This window comes from Megascapheus bottae, chromosome 5, assembly GCF_031878675.1.
Source record: "Megascapheus bottae isolate mThoBot1 chromosome 5, mThoBot2.hap1, whole genome shotgun sequence".
Taxonomy (NCBI): Eukaryota; Metazoa; Chordata; class Mammalia; order Rodentia; family Geomyidae; genus Megascapheus; species Megascapheus bottae.
Window position 1 is genome coordinate 63,615,769 of NC_143513.1, and position 25,833 is coordinate 63,641,601.

General features: G+C 37.4%; 3 protein-coding genes across 10 annotated transcripts in view; all 3 read right to left on the reverse strand.

Moving 5' to 3' along the window:
- Cadps2 (calcium dependent secretion activator 2) overlaps nt 1-25,833 on the reverse strand; it is a 426,292-nt gene that overhangs the window by 278,396 nt on the left and 122,063 nt on the right. The window lies entirely within an intron of this gene.
- Nucleotides 9,276-11,946, reverse strand: Rnf133 (ring finger protein 133). The gene is made up of 2 exons (XM_090333218.1): nt 11,761-11,946; nt 9,276-10,622 (listed from the first exon to the last, which is right to left on the reverse strand). Exon 2 carries the CDS (start codon nt 10,517-10,519, stop codon nt 9,335-9,337), a length of 1,185 nt encoding a protein of 394 aa, XP_090189344.1. The 5' UTR covers nt 10,520-10,622; nt 11,761-11,946; the 3' UTR covers nt 9,276-9,334.
- Nucleotides 12,793-14,337, reverse strand: Rnf148 (ring finger protein 148). The gene has a single exon (XM_090333227.1). The coding sequence runs from the start codon at nt 14,064-14,066 to the stop codon at nt 13,155-13,157; it is 912 nt and encodes a 303-aa protein (XP_090189353.1). The 5' UTR covers nt 14,067-14,337; the 3' UTR covers nt 12,793-13,154.

Sequence of the window (25,833 nt, forward strand, 5' to 3'; positions counted from 1 at the left end):
CATTATGTGCTCACAGTAATATGTGTATTGCTTTCTTTCTGATTTTTCAATTGCATTCTGTCCTATTTTGGAAGTTGTGGATTATCTAAAAATCTATGTTTTTCACAAGTCTTCTTTGCTGTTGTGATAGAAATGGTAGACAGAGGAAACAGTACTGAGAAATGCACATTTGTATGCATAAATCAGAGACCAATTACCCACATGAAATATACCAAAATGTATTTCATGATAATTTCTGTATGAATAGCAACTGTCATTTCAATAGAGCTTTAAGATTCATAATTACTTTCACATATTATTTCTGCTTACACCAGTATGACACATTGTAGCTAAAAAAATGAACTGATTCTCTGATATAAATGAGATTCTTAAACTTGCTAGTGTATCAGAATCAGGGAAGGTTCCTTGAATCTGATCAGAGGGTCCCCAAAGTTTCTGACTGCATGCAGGTCTGTGGTAGGACTAGATCCCTAGTGATACTGACGCTTTTCTCAGCACAGCCACTCTGTGGGGACAGGAAGTTAAGGCAGGTAATTTTGATGCAAAAAGCACATGCCCTTTTTGAAAGAAAGCTGTGTTTTTTATATACCTAAACTTTTAGAATGGACTAATCCCAGTTAGTAAGGGAATTACAAAGAAAATTATTTTCTCCCCTTTGAGACTTGGAGAGAAAATCTACATAAAAACTTCCTCTGGGAAAAATTATTTTTCACTCCAATCAGTAGTTCCTGAATGGATGTATCCATTCTAACAGCTTACTTTGCTGTGCACTCAATTCAATGCACTCTGCATCCACTTTCGTCCTCACAAACTTGTACCTCTTTATCTTTCCAGGTCATGTTGATACCTTATGAGATCTGGTATTTCTATTGTCTGCACCTGAGATTTTTTTGTTCCACGGGCTTCAGGTACTCAACAGTGGACATCTTAATGTTTTTTCCTTTGCTTAAAACAATACATCGAGATAATTATACTTTAGCATAGCTCCACGAGCTACAGGACCACAGAATCCACACTGAATACAGGGTTTCTTATATGCTAGCCACTGAATTTAAGCAAATTACCCAACCTCTCGGGTCTTGATGTCCTTCAAGAGTAGATACATACCTTCTCACAGAGCTATGATTCTTTTGAATTTCTACCTGATAAGCTCAGAATTGAATGAAAATTACCCCAGCATGTTGTAACTATTATTACTATCATCTCTACCACCCTACACCATCCTCACAATTGCCAAGTTGTTAAGTAATCCCGAAAGACAAAAACTCATACACCATTACAAATTGAGATACTAACAAATGTAGATGGGCCAAAGCCAGCAATATAAAACTTTACATAACAATAAAGTCAACACTAGCATAAAATAACTGGGTGGGTTGTATTATGTTAGCAAATCATAATTTGGCACTTACCATATGTCAACTGTTTTGCTAAACATTTTTACTTCATTTAGCTACTACATGACTATATTCTCAGCTATTTATTCATCACCTAAAAATTCTATAATTTTCTCCAATTTTGGCCTTCTAAAAATATGAATTTTTATACCTTATTTTACTCGCTATTTTCTGTCTTGCTGAATGACATCATTACATAACCTACTAGCAAATCAGGGTTCTTCTGGTCTATACTCTGCCTATTATTTTTTTTGCAGGTTGTGGGGCTTCAACTCAGGACCCGGGCACTTTCCCTGAGCATTTTTGCTCAAAGCTAGCTATCTCTCTGTTACTTTGATCGCAGATCCACTTCTGATTTTGGGGTGGTTAACTGGAGCTAAGAGTTTCATGGATTTTCCTGCCCAGGATTGGATTTGACTATGATGCTCATATTCTCAATTTCCTGAGTAGATAGGTTAAAAGACATGAGCCATCAGCACTCAGCTTATTCTACCTCTTTTATATCCATGATGTGCTGAAAGAAATGGATACAAAAGTCAGGGGCAGACTGAGCTCTTCAGCTCAAGGCTACCACCCTACCCCTTGAGCCACAGCATCACTTCCAGTTTTCTGGTGATTAATTGGAGATGAGTCTCATGGGCTTTGTAGTGCCGGGACTGGCTTTGAACTTCAATCCTCAAATCTCGCCTCCTGAGCCACTGTGCCCAACTCAAACTATTTTTTTAAACGTAGAGTTTTTTTAAAAATGTTTTCCCCCTGGGGGATAAATATTATATAATACTAGAATAGATATTAATACTTTGAAATTTCATGGCTTCAGGGTTGAATGAGTAGCTCAGTTGGTAGAGTGCTAACCAATGATCCAAAGTATCACAGTACCCAGTTCTAGTCTCAGTCTCACACCCAAGGGGAAAAAAAAATGTAATTTCATGGCTTTGTTTGGTTTAGGAAAAAAACATTCATATATGAGAATAATGCTTTGGAATACTGAATAAAAAAGTCAGGAGCTTTTGAGATCATTGTTACTGTGGTTATAAAAGAAATGATGTAGAAAGCCAAGCCAGGAACTGATGGCTCATGCCTCTAATCCTACCTACTCAAGAGGCTGAGATCTGAGGATTACAGGTTGATGCCAGCCTGGGAAGAAAAGTCTCCACAAGACTGTCATCTCCAATTAACCACTCAAATAGCAGAAGTGGTGCTGTGATTCAAAGTGATAGAATGCTAGCCATGAGCTGAATAGCTCAGGGACAGCACCCAGACCCTACGAATAAGCCCCATACCCATTAGGAGGGAGGGAGGAAGGGAAGGAAAAAAAAGGGAAGGAGGAAGGGAGAGAAAGAGGGAGAGAGAAAGGAGAGACAAGGAGAGAAGAGAGAGAAATTTGACAAATGATCAATGAATTTATTTGGAGGTAATCTCTTTTCATCTACAGTAACTCCCTATTTTCACCTCTTTGTTGATTCTAATAGTCTCTTGGACTTCATCTTCCTTTCCAAGTTCCTTAGTCAAAATTGCCTAGGATATGCGAAACTTCTTCAAAACTGTTCGACACATTGTTCCTTCCATGAGAATAATCTTCTCAACCCAGAACTAGTTCCATTTCCAATGTTCTTTACGTGTTCCTTATTTTTCCAACTGAAATCCATGTGTCTCCAGGCTCACAGGACCTTTATCAATTCCTCTTCAGAAATTTAACCCTTTCTATTTTGATATTTTATTTCTACATAAGTAATTTCACTATAGTGCAAACTATACCAAAGGGAACCGTGTGAAATCATCAGACATGATTACTCTAAAAGCTTTTGCTAGAGCCTTCTGCAATGGTTTTCTCAAACTTTTGTGCACTAGAATTCCCTGGACAACTCTGTACAGACTGAAGTGTTCAGTGCAGCCAAAGTATTTTGATTTTAAAATATTCAGGTGAGATTAATGTGCAGCCAGGAAGTACTGCTATCTGGTGAATATAGAAGGAAGCTTTAAAATATTAATATAGTATTTTTTACACATAAAATAGTTACAATCAAATAATAACCAGTTAGCAAAACTTGAGAAATACATGCTGCTATGGAACATGATAACAGGCATGACTTCAGGTTAGATAAATTATACTGAAGAGAAAGATGGAGAGAAAAAAATTAAATGCTGTTTTGTTGAATAAAGTAGAGATGACTTACAATTGTTTCTACATAGAAGCTAGAAAAGAAGGATGGGTAAAAGAGGGAGAAGAGAAAGTGCTTGGAATAAGAGCCAAGAATGAGCCTGAAATATGGTGAAGAGACATTAACTATCTCAAGTAAGGAACTCTGACAAAGATGCTCTAAGGCGGCCAGTTTCCAGAGCTGACAAAACATGATATGTAGCAACAATTTCACTTTGCTGAATTGGACATAAAGGTTACAAGGCTGTAGTTTTTAAATTCAAATGGCCTTGGTCATCAACAATGATGCTCATATGACAGCATCTGAAATGATCCAAGAGACACAGCATTGTGGAGCTGTGCTGAAGACCAGCTGGTAGTATGTCTGTGAAAAAGGAGGTTTGGGTGGTCAGATTGTGAGAAAACTATCTCAATTTGTGGAGTTGTTCTCTTTAAAGTTTAAGTATAGCCCCACCGTGAAACCATAATATAAAAAGCTTTTCTTTTCTTTAGAAAGACAGGTAATAGTTTATGATATTCTTGTGCTTTTACATGTCCTAATCTATAGCTCTAATATTTTATTAATAAGAACAAAGGTTACTAGAACTGAAGAGTAAAGAACTAAATCTCTAAATACCAAGCTGAAGGCATACCATACACACACAGACACAGACACAGACACAGACACACACACACACACACACACACACACACACACACACACCGCCAACACTTCTTCCCTCCAAGATTTCTGCCATTGTCTCAAAATTCACTCTATCTGAAAAAGGAGACATCAATTAAAATAAACACTGAGGTTGAGCACCATCAAAAAAGTCAGATTCCTGTGCTCCATAATTCATTTGAAGAGCTCACATTCTTCCAAGCACAACATTTCATTAGAATTACAATTTTATAGGTTTTTAGATACACCGTCATTGGTGTATCTTACAGGAGTACTGCATCAACTGAATAATTTCATCTATAACATCACTCAATAACAAGCAAAGTCTGCTAGAATGTTTTTCATTTCAGTGAACACTACACTTAATATATCTCAGAAATGGTATAAAAACTAGCTTAATAGTTTTGAGAAAAATAAAAGCATCAAACCTAGTCAGGTGTTGTGAGCTCATTTTTGCAATTCTAGCCACTTGGGAGAAGAAGCAGAGGAAGACTGTAGTTCAAAAGCAGTAAGCCCATGTGGAGAAGTTATTTAGACTCCTTTGCAACTTACAGCTGTTTGTAGTGACACAGACCTGTCATTTCAAGCTATTTGGGTGGTTGAGGTTGGGAAGAATGTGGTTTCAGGGCAGTCTAAGCCGATAAGTCCATGAGATTTCATTTCCATGGAGGGAAGCTAGACACAGTTTGTGTGACTGAATCCTCAGCAATGTCTGGAAGCCTGCAGAGGAAGATCTGGGCAAAACTCTATCTCAAAATTAACCAGCAAAAAAATCAGGACAGAATTAGTATAGCACAAGTTTAACAATCAATTCAAACCCGGTAACTAATGAAGTATCAAGTCTCTACTAAACTGTGGAAAGGGAATCACGTTTATCATCAGAGAATGCAAACATAGGAGAAATATAAGGGGAAACCTATTTTGAGGCTGGTTTTATACACGCTCTCCTCTCTCTCTCTCTCTCTCTCTCTCTCTCTCTCTCTCTCTCTCTCTCTCTCACACACACACACACACACACACACACACACACACGCAGTTTACATTACAGTCTAATGTCCTTGTGGCAAAACATATTTGCATGACTAAATCTAATTCAAACTGGCATAACTCACAGATTTGGTTAAAATCAAGCACAATAAATAATAACCTAACGTTTGACATGGCAGTACTATTTTTATTTCCTGGTGATTAAAGCCAGAGTAAAAGTAGTTTATCATCATGCCTGCAATCCTACTCAGGAGCCTGAGATCTGAGAATCGTGGTTCAAAGCCAGCCCTGGAACTAAAAAGTCCATGAGACTTTTATCTCCAATTAATCACTAGAAAATGAGAAATGGGGGTGTGGCTCCAGGGATAGGGCAGTAGCCTTGAGCTAAAGAGCTCAGGGACAGCACCCAGGCTGAGTTCAAGCCCCAAGACCCACAGAACAACAACAAAAAATGCAACTGTTTTGTTTGTGTCAGTACAAAAAGCAGTTCTAAGCCTTTTCTTTGGGATGTTGTAAACAGATTGATAAAGTACATTTTTTTGTGCGTCATGGGGCTTGAACTCTGGGTTTGGGTACTATCCCTGAGCTCTTCAGCTCGAGACTACAGTGCTGTCCCTTAGCCTGGGAGTTGTCCCTGTGCTCTTCAGCTCAAGGCTACTGCCCTCTCTCTTGAGCCAAGCTCCACTTCCTGACTCCCTGTTTTCTAGAGGTTAATTGGAGGTAAGAGTCTCAGGTCTTTTTGTGCCCTGGTTGGCTTTGAACCTTGATCCTCAGATCTCAGCCTCCTGAGTAGCTAGGATTATAGGCTACTGCACTAAAACAGCTGGGTTTTAAGTGCAAGTAGTTCTTCTGCCTGGTACATGTGAGGGCCTCAGAAGTGACAGCTTCCAAGTTCACTGACTTTACTCACCTTCTCATCACCACCTTGTATGGAACATTCTCTGAAGGTTCTCAAGACAAGACAAGCACACTATGTACTAAATAACCACATTCACCAAAGTCTCTTTTGAAAAAATGAACACCTGTTAATTTTTTACACCTGGGGATAAGTTGAGCCTGAGCTTGACAGTGATGCACAAATGACATCAGTGAGGGATCAAAAAAAAAAAAAAGGAAAGGAAAGGAAAGCAAAGTAGAAGCCAGAAAGTGTGCAGAGGACACTAATATTGAAGAACAAATAAGTCTTACCATAGAATAAGCAGTCCACATGAATTTACTATGAGGTAATGACGCTAAAAATTCAGGGACAGCCAACCTAGCCACTTCCCTACTTACATTCATTTCTAGACATTGGTGTTTTTATTCTTTAGTGCCGATGCTCAAAGTCAAGGTAACGTTCACATTGCAGGAAAGTCCATCGCCAGACCAATACGTTCAGTGACAGAGCTCTAATATATGTCTTGAGTAGACATAGGGGAGTGGACATCATGGGAGTAAGTCTCATCAGACACTGACAGTGGCCAGTTTTAAGAGTGAAACCTAATCCTGGCTGGAGGCTGATTCTCCCGGAGGCTGCTCTTTTATGTTCCTAAGTGTCTCTGTCTTTAGTGTACCCTTTTGGAATTGCTTTAGAGTCCCACAGTAAACTCCAAACAATACCCCAATTCTGTTCCCGAGAAAGAGTTCAGCAGCCTAGAGTTGTGTAGTTCTTTCAAAGAAACACTTGTTGTTAGGATCAATAATCAGATCTATCCAGAGTTGTGTATAAGAAAGTCTTTATACACCAGGCACGGCATTTCCCACCTGCCATCTGCCCAGGTTTTTTTTTATTTCCTGATTCTTCTTGTATAGAGATGACTGCCCTGTTTTCTTGACAGTTTTCCTATAGTTGCAAGAAACTAATAGTCTTTCTGCCTATCTCCAAATTCTAGTATTATTAGCCCATAAAATTGTTCTTTGCAAAGTTTCCTCTAAGATTTCCCAGCAATTCCAAGCCTAGGATTGGCTTGACAGAGCTCAAAATTCCTCATATTCTGCATAGAATCAGCCCAAAAGACCCACAGTGGACAAATGGATCATGAAAATGTGATCTTTATACAAATTCGAATTCTATTCATCCATCAGAATAATCTTAATGTACCACCCATAAAGAAATGGAAAGACTTAGAAAAATTATATTAGGCGAAGTAAGCCAGATGCAGAGAAATATATCGTTGCATGGCTTCCACCATTTGTGATTGTTAGAATGCGCCTACAAGTAAAGACAGTAGATGTTTAAAGAAATACACTGGGAAGGGTAAATTATACAGATCTCTAGACAGTCCTACACTAAAGGAGGATAGACTTAGGAGAAGAAAATATGGATGCAATACCTATGTGCATCTGATCATATGAAATAACATTTATCAAATTTCCAGAAATGGAAGCAAGAGGTCTTTTCTTTGCTGCTGTTTTTATTTTATTTTTCCTTTGGTCTCATTTATTCAATTATCTGTCTTTTGGAGGGCAAGGGGGAACAAAGAAATGGTGGGAGAAAGGGTGACTAAACCACAGTGGTACTTACTAGACAGTATGTTGAAAATGCACTATAAAACTTGTGGATGGGGGACAGGAGGGAAAAACTAGGAGCGAGCTTGGGAAGGGGTAACACTGTTTAAAAAGAAATACTCTATCTGACTTATGTAACTATAACCCGTTTTAAAATTTTTTATTAAATAATTTTATTGTGATTAATAGAAGGGTTATATTATATTCATCAGATAGAAGGTGCATAACTTCACAAACATTGATATCCTTTCTCATGACATGGTCTTTCATATCAGTTTTATAACAACAAAATGCATGAAAAAGATAAAAAGGCCATGTATGGCTAAACTGCCGTTTAAGTTATGCTAAGGTATAGTAACAAATAATATGAATGCTGGATTCAAATTCTAATTTAGTATTTTGTCACTGTTGTTTAGGAAAAAAATATCAACATTAATTTTCCATTATTTTGTAGAATTGGAAGAAACCTGCCCATTTTATCATATTAAAAGAAAATAAATGGTAAAAAGTATTCTTCCTTAATTTTTTCCAATATTCATTCATCATTAAAAAACCTGAGTGCGGGCCCAGGAGTTTGGCCTTGGGGCCGGGAGTTTGGCCTAGTGGTAGAGTGCCTGCCTAGCATATGCACGAAGACCCGGGTTCGATTCCTCAGCACTAAATACACAGAAAAAAGCCGGAAGTGGTGCTGAGGCTCAAGTGGTAGAGCTCTAGACTTGAGAAAGTCCAAGGACAGTGCTCAGGCCCTGAGCCCAGGACTGGAAAAAAAAAACCCAAAAACAAAAAAACTCGAGTGCAAGACACTATAGAAGTCCCTGGAAATATTCTGAAGAAAATTAACATGATCCCAAGAGGTTTTAATTATCATTTACATATAGAACTATTTACTTCCAAAATAATTTTGTCTATCTCAAATGTCTCCTAATGGGAAGAAAATTAATTAGGTGATATCAAACACATGGAAAATAAATATACCACCCCGAATATATTACAATGACATAACAATTATCATAGGTAATATTGAGTGCTGGAATGGTTGCTGTTACTTAAGAAATGCTGATATTTTACTTTTACCTTTGCCCTCAGTTAGGAAGATGAAGACCAAATAAAAACTAATACTACTTACATAGAATTACTGAACAGTAATAAATTCTGTATGACAAAATTTTCATGCTATGAAATTATCTGCAACAAAATGACATGAGAATATACTGAAAAATTAATATGATGTTTTATACTTAGTTTTTCCAACTAAATTGATGGTTTGTATATTAGAAGGCACAGGAACTTACATTAAAAATTCTCATACCACAATGTGGCTCAATATAAGCACAAGAAATATTTAGAGCAAAAAAGTCTTTCCTTGGTTTTAACAGAAATGAATATATGCACACACATAAGATTAACATAGTTGGACAATAAATCAAAAATTAAAATCAAAATATCTCAGTAGGCCTTTTTGTCTCTTTGAAGATTGATAAAGTAAAAAGTTATCAAAATAGAAAAGGGCACGCGGGCGCACACATGCACGTGCACGCACACACACAAACACACACACACACAAAAACAACACTTCAACTACTTGTCTGTTTGAACCTGATTTGACAGACAGGTTTAATCACTTTCTCCAAGGTCAAGATGTCAAGGTAAAGGATGAGCAGTTCCCACTACTGAGTCAGGCTGGCTGTCATTACTCGGAGAAGTAGTGTGCTCTTCCAGTTGGGTCACTTTATCTAATCTTGCAGGAGGAAGTTCGTTATTGGTCTCCTCTTCCCTAGGTGATATTGCTTCCAGCAATTCATTTGTCATTACAACTTGCAGAGATTCGGTTCCATTTTCAACATCCCCTGGAATCCCCAAAGCTTTCAGAATATCACATTTGCACATGGGGCATGTGCCATGGGCTAGGATCCAGGGGTCAATACAATTCTTGTGGAAGAAATGTTTACAAGTTAGAATTCGAATTGTATCATTGGGCTTATAGGGTTCAAAGCAGACTACACAGTTATCCCCATTAGGATTTAATTCTTCATCCCCTTCTTTTAATACTCGAAGCTGAAGCTGGCTAAAAGCTCTCTTGAGATTGGTGGTTAGTCGTTGCCACCTCCTGTTCTGCATCCTTGCTACCCAAATTCTTCGAACATGGTAAGAGATGAAATACGTTAAAATAGCAGTCGTGGCAATCAAAAAGGAGATAAAATAGTGATTCAACCAGATGATGTGCTTTCTTCCTACCTCTACTGTGACTGTCACACGAACTCCTTCCTGAATTAAATGCAAAATTTCCATGCCTTTTAAGTTACCAATCATAACCACCACAGTGTCTTCGAATGCCTTATGAAACATGGGGAAAATCTGATTGCCAGTTCCCGGAAAGTTATAGACGATCACTCCACTGGCTCCTTTCTGGGTTGCCACCTTAATTTTCTGTGTGAAGGTACAACTTCCCCGTTCGATAAGTGCAAGCCACGTCTCTGCGTTCTTTGGTCTCCTGAAGCTGGTTCGGGGATTACATGAGGTTTGAATTTTTCCCTCAGGTGGCAGTAGAAGGCCTGTCACTCTCTTCAAAGATGAACTTTTCCCAAAGACTCCAGTCTCCCCCAACTCTGACAATATACGGTTCCCAACATGAAGTGATATGTTCATGTAAGCAGTCCAAATTGCATTTGCCCTACAACAGTTCTGACTGAAAAGCCAAAGAACACTGAGTTTCATAAGCCAGATCACTGGACTGTCTTTGTTTTGCCAAGTGCCAGTCTTAAGGAGATTCATCTCTCTGCCTAGTGACTTAAGAACCAACCCCTGAAATTGATATGGCTTCCACATCTGCTGACAATCAGTTTAGAAGGAGAAAGGGAAATAAATCTTCCAGGCCAAAACAAGATCCATTGTCTTCCAGCATGCTTTTGTAAGAAATTCTTAAAGATGTCTTGAGTTTCAGATGTTTTATTAGAGAGAAAGGAACAATTTTAGATTGAAAAAAAATTCCTAACCTCACTACTGTAACATTAGGTTCTGCTTACTGTTACATGATGTGATTATGACCTAAAAGGCTAACCAACCAATTAGGTCAGGGCTCAGAGCATGCTGTAAATTTATTGGCTCCAAGGTTTCCGGGATTAGGAGTGGTTTCTATGTTAGGACACATTGAATCACTGAGCTACTACAATGGCTACAGGTAGCATACTAAATCAAAAACTACTCAAAAAATTAACTTAAGATGCTCTTTGGAAACCTAGAAATATATAAGTACATTTCTATATTTCATATTTTTCTCAGTGAAGAAAATATATTTGAACAAAATGAAAAGTTTCAAGAATAATAACCTCTTTGGCCCAATCCTATGTCTGAGGAGACCCAGCCTGTCTAAGGCTGTTGCTTTTTTCTACTCTGTATCAACCTGCTTTCTCCTTTTTTTGCTACACCTTTGTTAACCTTAAAAATAAAAATGTAAATAGTTATAAACTAGCACCATGAACAAATGAGAAGTAAAGGTGGTAACCTAGTTTTATATCATAATGTGTCACTGATTTTTTTAATACACCATTGTACTATAATTCAAAATTTCTTGTGCTGAGGGGATTTTATCTTGTTTGGGTATTCTGCTACAACTACTTTCATCTTACTTACTTCTACTTACTTTGACAGCAGAAGACAAAAGGCCCAAAGGCTAATACTTAAGAGATGTTCATTTCTCTGAAGACCCTGTCATCGGTTACCAACCTAACTATACTCTGAAGGAAGATGAAGAAAGGTAGATGGAGAAATAAATAGATCAGTACTAGCTCAGCAAATTCCTTTTTTGTCATTTATTTTTTAAAAACTGCAAGGTCAACAGTTAAAAGTAAACCACTGACAGCAGCAAACAGAACAGTTAGGAATAGACAAATTTAATAGAATTATTGGCCAGACACAGTAAACACTTTTGTGGATGACTGAACTGCCCCCTCCCCCCATACACTGCCAGCTCTGCCTACATTCTTGTTATCCTCAGGTAATAGGCACACATGACTTTGAAACTAGGGGGTGAAATAAAAAGACAGGTAGCCACAACCACTGTTGCTTACTTTCTCGTGTATGTATCTGATGGTTCTTTTTCAGTAGCTGAGAAAGGCAAAGCTTCTGTCTTGAACACAAATTCTTTCTGGATTCTACATATATGATACTAACATTTTACTTGCTCCACATCAGGAGCCCATACTTATATGAGAAAAGGCAGAAAAGAGCAGTGTTCTATGGGCCCAACATAAAGTAGCATGAAGACAGAATATCACCTGGTGCTGGGGGCTCATGTTTGTGATCCTAGCTATTCAGGAGGATCAGATCTTTGTGACCTGATACTCATCTCCAATGAAGCTCTGTTCTGAACACAAAAAGGGAGGATGAAGGTGTAACTCAAGTGGCAGAGTAGCAACCTTGAGGAAAAAAGAACAGTGTTGATGGAAAATCTTATGATGACTGATTTTTTCTTTAAGGCCATTGCACTGATTTTATTGCCACATAACTTCTAGCCCCACCCCTTAAAAAAAGTGTGGTATTCAGAATGAAAGTGATTATACATAGCAACCTCAAAGAGATTATCATGGAAACATAACAACTCAACTTTTGGCTCTTCTGTTACATAAGTTTTGTTTTTGTTTTTGAATTAGAAAAGAGGAAGGGGCAAAATGAAGCAAGAGGAAATAAGAGTATGGGAAGGCAGTGGAACAAAGTTATAGCTCCCTATTATCACAACCTCAACCAGAGACAGTCACTACAACTGAAAGAGGAAAAATAAAACAAAACAAAAACAAAGGGCATCAACTAGGGACACTTCTAGAAAGCATATCTGCTATCGTAGCTAATTTATTATGCTCATATTCAAAGAGATCCAGCAAACAAAAGTGAATTTTTACAATGTTTTCCTAAATGGTTCTATAAACTTTAAAACTTTCACTTACATAAACAAAAGTATTATTATCTAATTATTTGGAATGTATTACCCACCCAGTTAGTAGCTGTGGAAACCAGATTTCCTGGTTATTAATAAAATTAATTAGCTATGGCAAATTAAATGAGGATCTAATTAAATTTATTGAACAGATATAAATGATTTTAAGACAAACATGAAAATATTAAAAGAGCATAGGAATTCATATTTTTAAGAAACATAAAATGTTAACTCTCCTTTGTGTCAATGTCATAGTGCAGGTAATTTGAAGATGAAGACTGGTAATGTTTTAGCTTATACTCATGTGCGTATCTGCGACAAAAATGTTTAACCACTAGAATTCTTAAAGACAATAGTTCAAAGAGTTGGGCACAATATGGAGTTTTATTTTTAAAACACGAATCTCACCCTCTTTAATATTTGGGTAGAGAAGTTGAAGTGGAAATTTTCTTAAAGATGCAAGAAGAGAATTCATCTGATCTTAAACTGTAGAATGATCTGGCTACATCTTCTGAAGATTCTCTAGTGTTCTCAAGATTTCAGAATGTCACACTTGCACATGGGACATGTCCTGTGGACCAAAAGCCAGGGGTCAATGCATGCCTTATGGAAAAAATGTTTGCAAGTTAAAATACGTACTACATCTTGAGGTTTATACATGTCAAAGCAGACAACACAATTGTCCTCATCTGGATCCAGCTCCTTATCTCCTTCCTTGAGTACTCGAAGTTGAAGTTGACCAATAGCTCTCTTAACATCAGCCTTTATCTGTCTTCGTCTCCTAGTCGAAGTACTGGGAACTCTGGGTCTCCAGGCACAATACAAAAAAAGGTATGCCACCGTGGCTGCCAGAAAGGTGAACAGAGACATGACGTAGTGGCTCAACCATGGCATGTGCATTCTTCCCACTTCAATGATGATAGTCACATAGACTCCCTTCTGGATCAAGTGTAAAAGTTCCATGCCTTTGAGGTTCCCTATCATCACTGCAACTATATTTTCTGTTCCCTGATGAGACATAGGAAATACTTTGTTGCCTGTACCTGGGTAATTATAGATGATCACCCCATTTGCTCCCTTCTCTGCAGCCACATTGATTTTGTGAGTAAAAGTACAGCCTCCTCGTTCAATGAGGGCCAGCCATGAGTCTGCTTGTTCAGGCCTGCTGAAATTCGTCAATGGATTACAAGCATTCTGATTCCATCCTTCAGGAAGTACCACCGCACCAGACACCCTTTCCAGAGGAGAATGATTCCCGAACACTCCACTCTCTCCTAGTTCCGATATAATCCGATTTCCCACTTGAAATGTTATATTCAGGTGAGCTGTCCATATTGCTTTTCCTTTAGAGTTAGGAAGGCTAAGTAGCAGAAAGATGCAAAGCCTCAACAGTCTACCTAGAGGAGACCTATGAGATGAAGGAGTATGTCCAAATGGGTTCATTCCTGCATTTGTCTATTAACTATCAAACATGAAAAACAAAACAACATTAGTTGTCAAAGAAAGTGAAGATGCTCTTGCTTCAGTAGTTGACAGTAGATTGCTGAAGCACAAAAAGGGAAAAGGTCTTCACAGATCAAAGATTTCTTGCTCCTTCCAGCATTTTTATTTTTGGTAGATTATCTTTCTTACAGTGAAACAAGGTAACAAGAGTTATTAGTAGCGTAATGTGATTTCAAGAAAACTATGACTTCCTAATGGGGAAATTGTGACATCAGAGGGAGTTGAGCCAATCCAGGAGTTGATATTAGTGCACTGCATACTGACATCTTATTGGTCAAAAGCTACTAAGCAGTGCAGCTAGATACATACATAGATGTGTGTATCATCAGAATTTATTGAAATTGATGTAGATACCAAAGTGAATAACCTCTCTGGCAAAAATTAAAAAGACAAAATTTCCTTTTCAAAAATCTTGGAGTCTCTTAAGTATGGGTCGATTGAAAAAAGGTATGTATTACTATTTGTCTTTGATCGAAAGATATGCTATGTGTTTTTTCTTCATAGAAGGTAAAGACAGAAATCATTCATAGAAATCATAACCAAGCACCAGTTTTTATGTATGGCTCTTTGCCAATTAATCATACTGTCATTCTGTGGGGAGTGGGAGAAAATCATTTCCATCCCGTTCCAACATTAGATACAATTATTAAACCTAAGGAATCCACATGAGGGAAGCTTAATAAAATTTGTATATAGTTAGCATGATGCAGGAACATTTTGCTAGGCAAATTCAACCTTATCACTGAAGCAGATACTAGCAACCATGCTCATTAAATACTAATTATGGAGCATATATTGGAAGAAAAAATAACATACACAATCCTTCTCTTGTCATGCTACCACCAAGCTTTTGTTATTACCAAAACATCCATCAATGATGATAATCTCATTGTGTAGTTTTCCCTGGCATAGAAATAGCAGAAATCAGTGGGGGCGCTGTGGCTCATGCCTATAAATCCTAGCTACTCAGGAAGAGGAAATCTCAGAATCATGGTCTGAAGCCATCCAAGGTAGGAAAGTCTGTAAGGCTCTTACCTCAAATTAGCTACCCCAAAAAGCCAGAAGTGGAATTGTGGGTCAAGTGGTAGCAGATTAACCTTGAGCAGTGCCCAGGATCTGACTTCAAATCCTAGGACTGACAACAATGAAAGAAAGAAAAAAGGAAAGAAAGAGAGGGGGGAGGTGAATGAAAGAAAGGAAAAGGGAAAAGAAAGAGGGAGAGAAAAGAAAGAAAAAAAGGAACAATTACATCTATTTTATCAGAATTATTCTCTGAGGTCTCTAGCCTCAAGCTAGAGTGTGATCATTGTGATTGGTTTGCTTCTAGATTCCAAGAGAAGTGCACCTTTTCTGCTTGGACATTTATAACATAATTCACAGATAATATAAAATTGTCATTACAAGCAAATGGCTTTAGGCAATCCCCCCAAAATATCCAAGTAACATATTAACCCTATCATGTCATTGACCAAACACCTTTGTTGGCCCTATAGAGCTCATGGGCAAGACATTCCTTACCTATGCTACTAAGGATGTTTAAACACAAAACACAGAAGATGGCTCTGGAGGATCTGATTGAGGGATTTTGATGGCCAGACTTTCCACTCATGGACACTGCCTCACAACAATTCTCACAGTTCAGAATGCTACAATAGCAACATATCTAAACTTCCAAACACAATTAAGTTCAACCATAATGAAGTTCAATCTCTCACCAGAAAAAAAAATGTTAACAAGAGTCACAATAATAATTCTGGTTTGCTTTATATCTAAGGTACCTCCTTCTACTTAAAGAATTATATTCAAGCTTCTACAGGAGGATATGTGTTCCAATCAGCCTCTTTTCTGACTAGCATCAGGCTTGAAATTGCTGTTTCTTCCATTCACATGGCCTAGTGTTTCACTTGCTTCTGTTACAACAGGCAAGACACATTACCTTATTCAGAATGTGTCCCCTCTACAAATCCTAAGCTGTCTGTTCCTGTGTTACACACTGCAAAATGGCTCCACTGTCGTCCTTCTCTGAACTCCCTCATGAGGGGGCTTAGACACTCCCTCCATTCAGGGAGGGAGCACTTTCATGTGCTGGACTCTGTCTGCAGTGACCTGATGACGACAGCTAGCCAGTAGGAATAATAGTGCATTAGTTTCAATTCTCAGATCCCGGAAGTCTTGAACTCTTCCCTCCCTCTTTCCAAACTGGTAGTCTAAATTGAACAGGGCAATCATAGCAAAAGATGAGAAACTGCTTGGAGGAAAAATTGTTGTCCTAGATGAGATCAGTTTATAAGACAGGTCAATGTGTGAGTGCTCAGAATGAACAGCTGTCCTCCAGTGACCTGTGACATCTGAGTAGGTCTAGTCAAGTCCTAAAGATTCCAAATAGACCCAAAGTCTACTGAGAAAGAATAGATGACAACTCTTAAGTCTCTCCGTTCTGAGTGGTTGACTATGCAACCTAGGAGTTAAGGTAGATCCACAAACTGATGAGATTGGGGAGAGCTGAGATGAAATCTTATTATGATTAGTTAAAACATAAGATCTAGTAGGGTATCTAGACTATAAAATTTCCAAGGAAGGATCAACTGTATCAATAATGTCATTAGCTTCTATTTCCCCTCATGCAACATTGTTTAGGAAATAAATGTGTGTACTTCATTTTATCATCAAAATAATGACCATTTTATTAAGTAAAGGACAGTTAAGATTGTGAATAATGAGGTCAAACTTCAATTCTTCTACAGACTTAATACTCGTAAAACTTTATTTTTTTATTAACCATGACTGAATGAAAAGATAAATGAGTGCCTGAAATCTGACCAAAACCTTTTGTATTTTAGAGAACATAAATCAAAGCTACTCATTGGACTGAAGTTAAGATCTAAATGACATTAGGCCTTTTACATTAAATTTTAACATTATTGAAACATTAATAATAAATGGAAGCTTTTTTCCTCTTATTCAATCCACCAAGTTAAGTTACCAAATGGTCATAAATGGAGTAGAAATGCATTACAACCTGTAGAAGGGATGGGGAAAAACGTCACATCATAATCTTCGCAGTAAAGGAAATTGAATATCTTGCCTAAAGAAACACAGAAGACAAAAGACAAAAATAATGTCTTCTTCTTCCTATCCCTACATCAGCATAGAAAACTTGCTCAAGGCCCTGAAAAAATTTTTGGGCTTTTTAAGAACTTCCATATCAAAATATTTGGCTATATCAGCTGCTTTTGAAACTTTTAATTTTTTATAACCACCATTTAAAAAATCTTTCCTTGGCTAAGAATCATACTGACAACAGTTGTCCAGGAAAAGGCTATTTAACATCACAGGATAGAGGCCTTCTGTCTTACATTTTCTTTCCAAAAGTCAAGAATAAATACCATCCATATCTCTATTTTTAAAATGTGTACTCAATATACAATACTATGTAACCAAAAGTAACAAAATAGCTCTTGCTTATAAACAAGCAGCCTTTACTGGCTTTAAAATATTCTTTTAATTATATTTATATGAATGAATCTAGATTTAGTAGTCACAGGATATACACATATTTTTACAAAATGTTTACATTTCCATATACAGGTAGAAAGAACCACCTATAAAACTCAATATCTGTTTCTCAAGTCACAAGAAAAATAGTTATCATCCACAGAAAACTGTATCACATTGATTATACATATTTTGGGACCTCAAAAAATAGACTTTAATATCATAACAGTAGTAATGCCTAAAGCAAAAATGTCTAACTGTAACAAATTGCATCTCAAAAGAATTATCATTCCAAATGTACAAGAATTTTACAGTCCCCGCAAAGCTTCCTTGATTAATGTAGTCCCAAGTGATCGCTCTACTATCACCAATTCCAATAAACTTTGTATTTATATTAGAATATATAATAAATAATATATTATCTATATATAAAATACATTATGAACAATATATTATGATGTACAGTATATCTAAGATACATTGTTTATAAGATAATATATTAGATGTATAGTTATATATTACCTACATAAAATATAATATGATAGACATATATTATTAGATATTACATATTATACAGCATAATATCTAAGATGTGTGTACAATTTTAAAATCAAAAGCTCATGCATCTTAAATTATCAAGGAGTAGTTCAAACAGTAGAGCACTTACTTCCATAGAAAGAGCAATGCTGTAAATTCAATCCTCACTACTGACAAAAAAGAAAAGCAGAAATAAATATTATTTTTCTCCTTTTCAAATAAATTAGTTCCATGTGATATTTTTCTGCAGGTGTTAAAACAATGTCTACTTTCCCCCTTTTATGAAAATTGTATTTATCTTTCAAATGGTGAGAATTTTGAAGGTAGGAATTTGATAGATTTCTCTGTTGTCCTATGGGGCTTAGTACACAGAATAAAATTATTACTTATTTTATTTGAAATGATAAACATAATTCCCTGGCATGATTAAGCACCTACAATGTCAGAGGCTTTCATATCCCTTCCAGAGTACAATCTAAAAACTACCTACCCAATACCTACACTACTGATGTTTGTACTCATGCATACAAGATACTTATTAAGAACGCAGTATGTTCACATTTCTATGACTAGAGCTAAGCAATAACTAAAACAGAACAATTCTCTGTGCTCATGAATCTATCACAGAGGAGGTCAAGGTTGTATCTTTATTTAAGAGGCTGACATTCTGATGTGATAAATATGATAAACCTGTTTTGAACTGAATACCAGAAAAATACTTACTAGGGTAGCTTATAAATAACATAAATTTACTTAACATGGTGTTTGAGTCTGGGAAATCCAACATCAAGACACATTTTAGTGTTTGTGGAGAGTCTGTGTTTTGGCATATAATTGCTATGTCTTCATGAGTTGGGCTCTAATTCTACTCCTGTGGGCTCAGCCCCTATGACTTATCACCTCCCACAGTACTATCTCCTAATTCTGTCCCCTGGAAAGAGAATAGGATTTCAACTTTAAGACCACTGTATTAACAATGACAAAAACAGTTCCCAAGTCACACAGTTTTAACATCAAGGCCCCACTTTCTTAGTAATTTTATGCAACTGAAATATAGTGCACTTCTTTATAGCCAAAGCTCCTCTACTCAGATTTCATAAAACTTCCAAGTTTATATTGAAGACAAATCTTTGTTTCATACACTTTTCTTTTGTGGGTCATGGGGCTTGAACTTAGCCTGGGAGCTGTCCCTGTGATCTTCAGCTCAAGGCTATCACCCTACTCCTGGGCCAGGGCATTGTCCCTGAGGTCTTCAGCTCAAGGCTAATGCCTTACCCTTGAACCAAGACCCACTTTCCATTTTCTAGAAGTTAACTGGAGATAATAGTCTCTTTTGTGCCCAGGTTGGCTTTGAACCTTGATCCTCAGATCTCAGCCTCCTGAGTAGCTAGGATTGCAGGAATGGGCCACCACACTCGGCTTGTTTCATACATTTTATATGTTCCTTCAATGGTTTTCTGAGGAACAGAGATGATTAAATTTGAGATTTAGTTACTTCTCTTTTTTGATAGAATCTCTATGCAACTTGGGCTGGCCTTGAACTCACAATCTTCCTCGGGATTATGGGAATACCATGGTTTAATTAAAAAGTAGTTAAGATCTCTTTCCACTGTATCTGTTGTTTAATGTTGTTTCAAGATCAGAATGTCAAGGAGGAGCTATTTAAATCTGTCATATCTCTGAAATTGTAAAAAAAAAACAAAAAACCTGGGACTCTTAATGAATGAAGAATGGAAGGAAATAGGCTAGGTGCTTTGGCTCCCACCTGTAATCCTAGCTACTCATTAGACTGAGATCTGAGGATTGTGGCTCAAAGCCAGCCTGGGCACTAAAGACTAAAGACCACGAGACTCTTATCATGAATTAACCACTAGAAAACTAGAAGTGATGCTGTGGATCAAGGAATAGGGTAGTAGCCTTGAACTGAAGAGCTCAGGGACAGCACCCAGGCCTAGAGCCCAAACCCCATGATCAACAATTTAAAAAAAGACAGTAAAAGAAAAAGAAAGAATGAAAGGACATATCTAGTAGAAGGAAATTCTAAATGTCCCCTGTGTTTTGTGTCTTAGATTGCTCTGATCCATCTCATCTACCCAGAAGCATTAAGGTGTTATTAGGCTAACATGACCACAAGTATTTATCCAGCTCAGCAAGTATAAAAGGTATAGACAGAAATGCTAAAGATATATTACATTCATGTGTCTATAGGCCATTTTTGTTTCTTCTTCAGAGAAGATTCTCTTTAAGTCTTTGGCCCAAGGATGAAGAAATGCTCAACATCTCTGGTCATAAAAGAAATGCAAATCAAAACAACTCTAAGATTCTACCTCACTCCAGTTAGAATGCCCAGGATCAAGAAAACTAATAACAACAGATGCTGGAGGGGATGTGGCCAGGAGGGATCACTACTACACTGTTGGTGGGAGTGCAAACTCGTTCAACCACTATGGAAAGCAGTATGGCAGTTCCTCAAAAGACTAAACATAGAGCTCCCCTAGAACCCAGCAATTCCACTACTTGGCATTTACCCAATCATCTAGAAACAAGGACATACTAAATCCACCAGCACAACAATGTTCATTGCAGCACTATTTACCATAGCAAAGATATGGAACCAATCCAGATGTCCCTCAGTTGATGAGTGGATCAACAAGATGTGGTGTTTGTACACAATGGAATTCTATGCTGCTGTCAGAAAGAATGACATTGCCCCATTTGTTAGGAAATGGAAAGACTTAGAAAAAATCATATTAAGTGAAGTAAGCCAGACTCAAAGGAACTTAGGCTCAATGGTTTCCCTCATTTGTCATAATCAGTAGAAACTTTGGGGTCTCCTAGCAGAGATTTGCAATAGAGCAAAACCTTGATACAAAAGGCCATATAGTAGGACGCTAAATGAAAGGATCTCTAGGATATAGAAACATAAGCCATATAAGGAATGATTGTTGTTCTTAAGGTACTATGTTATCTTTCATCTCTTTTGTTGTCCCTTGGTTATCTCATATTGTTACAGTATCTCACTTTGTTACCTGATATATTGGATATATTTGTATTTGGTTATTTGAAATTGGATAGGGAACAGGGGAAAACAAGATGAGAGGTGGGGGTGGGGGGAGGGTAATGGGGACCAAGACATATGAAAGGGTATCAATGTATGGGAATTAATGCACCATCTATCTGGCAAATATCATGTAACCCTTCTATTAATTACAATAAAAATATATGAAAAAAACAAAAACAAAAAAAATTTTAGAACTCTAAGCTTACTACAGCCAATGTACTATTGTGATTTTTTCGAACAAGTGTCAGACGTGATTCCAGCAGTGAATTTTGTAGTACTGCTTCTTTGTCAATTATGCATACACCTATTTTGTTCATGCATTTAATTAGAAAACAGTCAATCAAATGACTGGGCATTTGCTTTTACATAGTTTTGTTTTTGTTTTTTATTTTGTTTTTGTTCTGTCAGTCATGGGGACTGGAACTTTGGGCTAGCGTACTGTTCCTGAGCTCTTCAGCTCAAGCCTAGCATTCTATCACTTTGGGTCACAGCTGACTTCTGGTTTTCTGGTGGCTAACTGGAGATAAGAGTCTCACAGACTTTCATGTCCAGGCTAGCTTTGAACTTCAACCCTCAGATCTCAGCCTCCTGATTAGCTAGGAATACAGATGTGAGGCACCACTACATATTTCTAAGACATAATACTTTATAAAGAGAAGTATAAATAATGACGTAGTCATGGATTAAACTCAACTTTAGAGAGTTGTAAACATGTTACATATTTTCAGGGGATGGGGAAGAGATGCTTTTCTAACAGCATTACAGAATGAATGGCTTGATATGAGAATTACCTAATTTCTCAACAGTGGCTACAAGTTCAAAACCAAGATTTTGGCAAGACTTGTTTTGGCTGCGGTGTCTGAGCTCCATAGCATCTTTACTTTTCTCTTGCTTCTAGTAGCTCCCTAGAGTCTTTGGGATCCCTTGTTTTTGATATGCATCAGCCCAGTTTCTACCAGAAGCCAAGGAAAGCAGAGAGTATCAACAGCCATGAAAACTGGATGAGAACAGGAAAGCTTCTTAGAGCTGCTGGGGGCTGTGAGCCCCTCCTGAAGCCTTGATTCCAGATTTCTCCTCCAGAACTCTAAGAGAATGTATTTCTGTTATTTAAGCTACTCAGCTTGTGACAATTTGTTATAGCAACATCATGAAAGCCTCACAGCTTACTGGCAACGGGACTTCCTCTTTTTTTTTTTTTTTGCCAATCATGGGGCTTGTACTCAGGGTCTGAGCACTGTTCTTAGACTTTTCTCAGGGCTAGAGCTCTACCAATTGAGCTACAGCACAACATCCAGCTTTTTGCTATGTATGTGGTACCGAGGAATCGAACCCAGGTCTTCATGCATGCTACGCAAACACTCTACCACTAGGCCAAACTCCTGGCCCTGACTTCCTCTTCTTTGAATGGCCATTCATTTCCTCATTCATCCTTTGCAGGGATCATTTTCCTTCCACAGTGCTATGTAGGAATTCTGCACACAATTTAGAGTTCTATGCTTTTGTTGACTATGAGCAATGCATTACCTTTCTAATCTTTGGCAATTCCTGTCCCTAGTTGGGTTGGTCAGGCCTCAAAGCCCTGTATCCTTAGTAAGGTTTTCTCTCCCCAGTCAAGCTGGTGAAGCTACATTGATTCTTCAATAACCTGAGATTTCTATGCCTAGCAATTGAAAAGCAGTAAATATTGTTCTTATTGTGCCTAAAAATCAGGAAAAAACTGTCATCCAGACAAAGGACATAGTAAAGTCATATGTCTCAAATATGGTCTGAAGTGTATAATAATTATGCTTTAGAGCTAGTATGGCTGAGTGAACAAACAGTTGCCTTGCATGCATGCAGCTCTGGCTAGATTCCTAGCACTTCATCAGGAGAGAACAGAGAGGAGAAAGGAGAGAGGATAGAGGAGAGAGGGGGATAGGGGGAGAGGGAGGAGAAGGGAGAGGAGAGAGGGGATAGGAGAGAAGAGAGAAGAGAGGGGAGAGGTGAGAGGAGAGAAGAGAAAAGGGGGAGGAGAGAGGAAAGGGGGAATGGAGAAATGGGAGGCGGGAAGAAAAGGAAGGGAAAGGAAAGAAGGGAGAAAAGAAGGGTTGGCTTCCTATGAAGATAGATGGCCATGTTCATCTTCTATCATCAAAATTTTTCTAGCAAACGAATTAAAAAATCTCCCACATAACCCACAGCCAAAACTAAGACTAGAGCAAGAAAACTTCAGATTGTACAATCACAACAATCAATCACATACTTTGGTACAAAACTCTAGAGTAAAAATTCTCAGGGTCTACTTTTAGTGAGGCATAAGTAAATCTTGAGGTCACCCACCCTGATGCTGGCAGAGCCAGTGAAGGCTTGGTTTTGTTCCTTATGATTTTACTACTAAGGACCATAATCTTTATTTATACTTGCATAGGAAAATCCTAAAGCCTTTCTTTTTACTTTGCAGCACAGTCATCAAGGCAAAGGAATAAAACTTGGTATTTAGAAATTACTGAAAGTAAATTTCAAAATGTTATCACCATAAAAAGTGAAGGTTATATAGATTGATTTGATTTATTTATTCTGCATTGAATGTATACACCCATAACATCAAACAACACATCAGAAAAATATCACACTTGAAAGCTAAGATGTAAGTTAAAAATCTGAAGTGATGCATGTATTTGCAACCTATCTATCTTGGTTATATATAAACATTTCTACAGAAGTATTTGTTTTATGGTTCCAGGCCACATTAGGATTTGACCTAAACTGCATATAGTATGATATCTTTCCACCATCTGCAACCATTTAGCCTTTAGAGAAGAGATTATAGACCTGTAATCTTCTTCTTTAATGTTCTTTTCCAAAGTATAGCTAGTATATCAATCAAGTAGCGGTTCTCTACCCTCTTCAAACTTTCTGCCTCGATCATTCCCATTTCTACCTCTGCTCACTTCCAGAATTTTTTTTTCAAAAAAGGCCACGCAGTCTATCAGACCAGAAAGCACAGGCTACTGTAACATCAAGAAAGGAAGGGATGTATGCTTGGTATCTCATCCCAACCTTAATAACCAACTAAATCACTAAAGAGCAAGTCAAAGGTGGAGAGGGGCCATGGCATTAGCTGTTCTAAAACTAGGGTTGGAAGGTTAGTGGATATAAGAGAAAGAGAAGCTGATTTAAGTGACAAAACAGGTTCCATAATTAAAAACACAGAGTTTAATCTTGGAATACGAACATATTTTTGATTCTACTGGAACACAAAATAGCATTTCCAATGTTGACAGTCTGTAACCTTTATATATTATATCTGATTTATACCATCCCACAAAATTTCTACTTGAAAGTAACTTTATAAAGAATTAAATGGCAAAACAGACTCCTTTTTATGTGGGTCATGGGCTTGAACTCGGCCTGGGTGTTGTCCCTCAGCTCTTCAGCTAAAGGCTACTGCCCTACCTCTCTGCCTGGGTAAAATGGTTCCTTTGTAATATGATTAGGGCTCTTAAAATGTTATTCAGTGTATTTATATTTGGAATTCAGTATGTGGTTGATCCAACCACATATCAACATATCTGACAATATCTATCCTCTGCTTTTTATCATCTTCAGATAATTTCTCAAATAGCATTATCAGAATCCAATTAAAAAGGTATTCCCTCTTATCAGTTTATTCTCATCGAGTAAGAAAAGATGACAGTAGCAATGTTTGAGTAGTGTGGCAACTTCAAAAATGTGTAAATTGAGTGCATAAATCAATAAACTATAAATAATTCTTAATGACAAAGTATTTTTGAATACAAGGGGACACTGTAGATAAGATTTAAATTTTGAGGGACTGGAAGCATAGCCTAGGTGTAGGGTGCTTGCCTGGCACGCATGAAGCCTTGGGTTCGATTCCTCGGTACCACATACACAGAAAAAGCTGGAAGTAGTGCTGTGGCTCAAGTGGAAGTGTGCTAGCCTTGAGCAAACAGTGTCCAAGGACAGCGTCCAAACCCTGAATTCAAATCCCAGGACTGGCAAAAGATAAGAGCATTTAAATTTTTTTAGCAAATGTTATGACACTCTGGCACTAGAAAGATGACATTAGAAAAATGTCTAAGACCTTTTTCTCTGAGTGAAAAATAAAAATAAATCACTTATATATAATAAGTCTTGGATTTTTCTATCTGGAATTACTTTAGAACTGAGAAAGTATCAATTAATTTTCATAATCAATGTAAATAGCAAACATCATGTCATTTCTGGACTAGGGAGAACAGACAATACCCTAATGTAGAAAATATACCTGCACAACATTCACCCATCAGAATTTTTTCGACCCTTCCAAATTTCACCTAGGAGAAGGCATAATTATTTCCCTCATGTAGAAAAATTATTGTGGAACAATACTGAAATACTATTTAGTTATGCTAATCACAAGAGTATATCTCCAAACATAGAGTTCACTAAAGCAGAAATGCTGTACAAGCCATTCATGCAGCTGTCATTACACAAATCAACTAGTACATCTTACCTTTAAAAAAAAAAATTCTTGTCAGTATACTCTATTGTATTCCTACATATCTGAATGTTTTTGACGTGGAAAAGTCATGATGAATGTACTTGTTTCCCATCCCTCTACCTGTTTGTCTT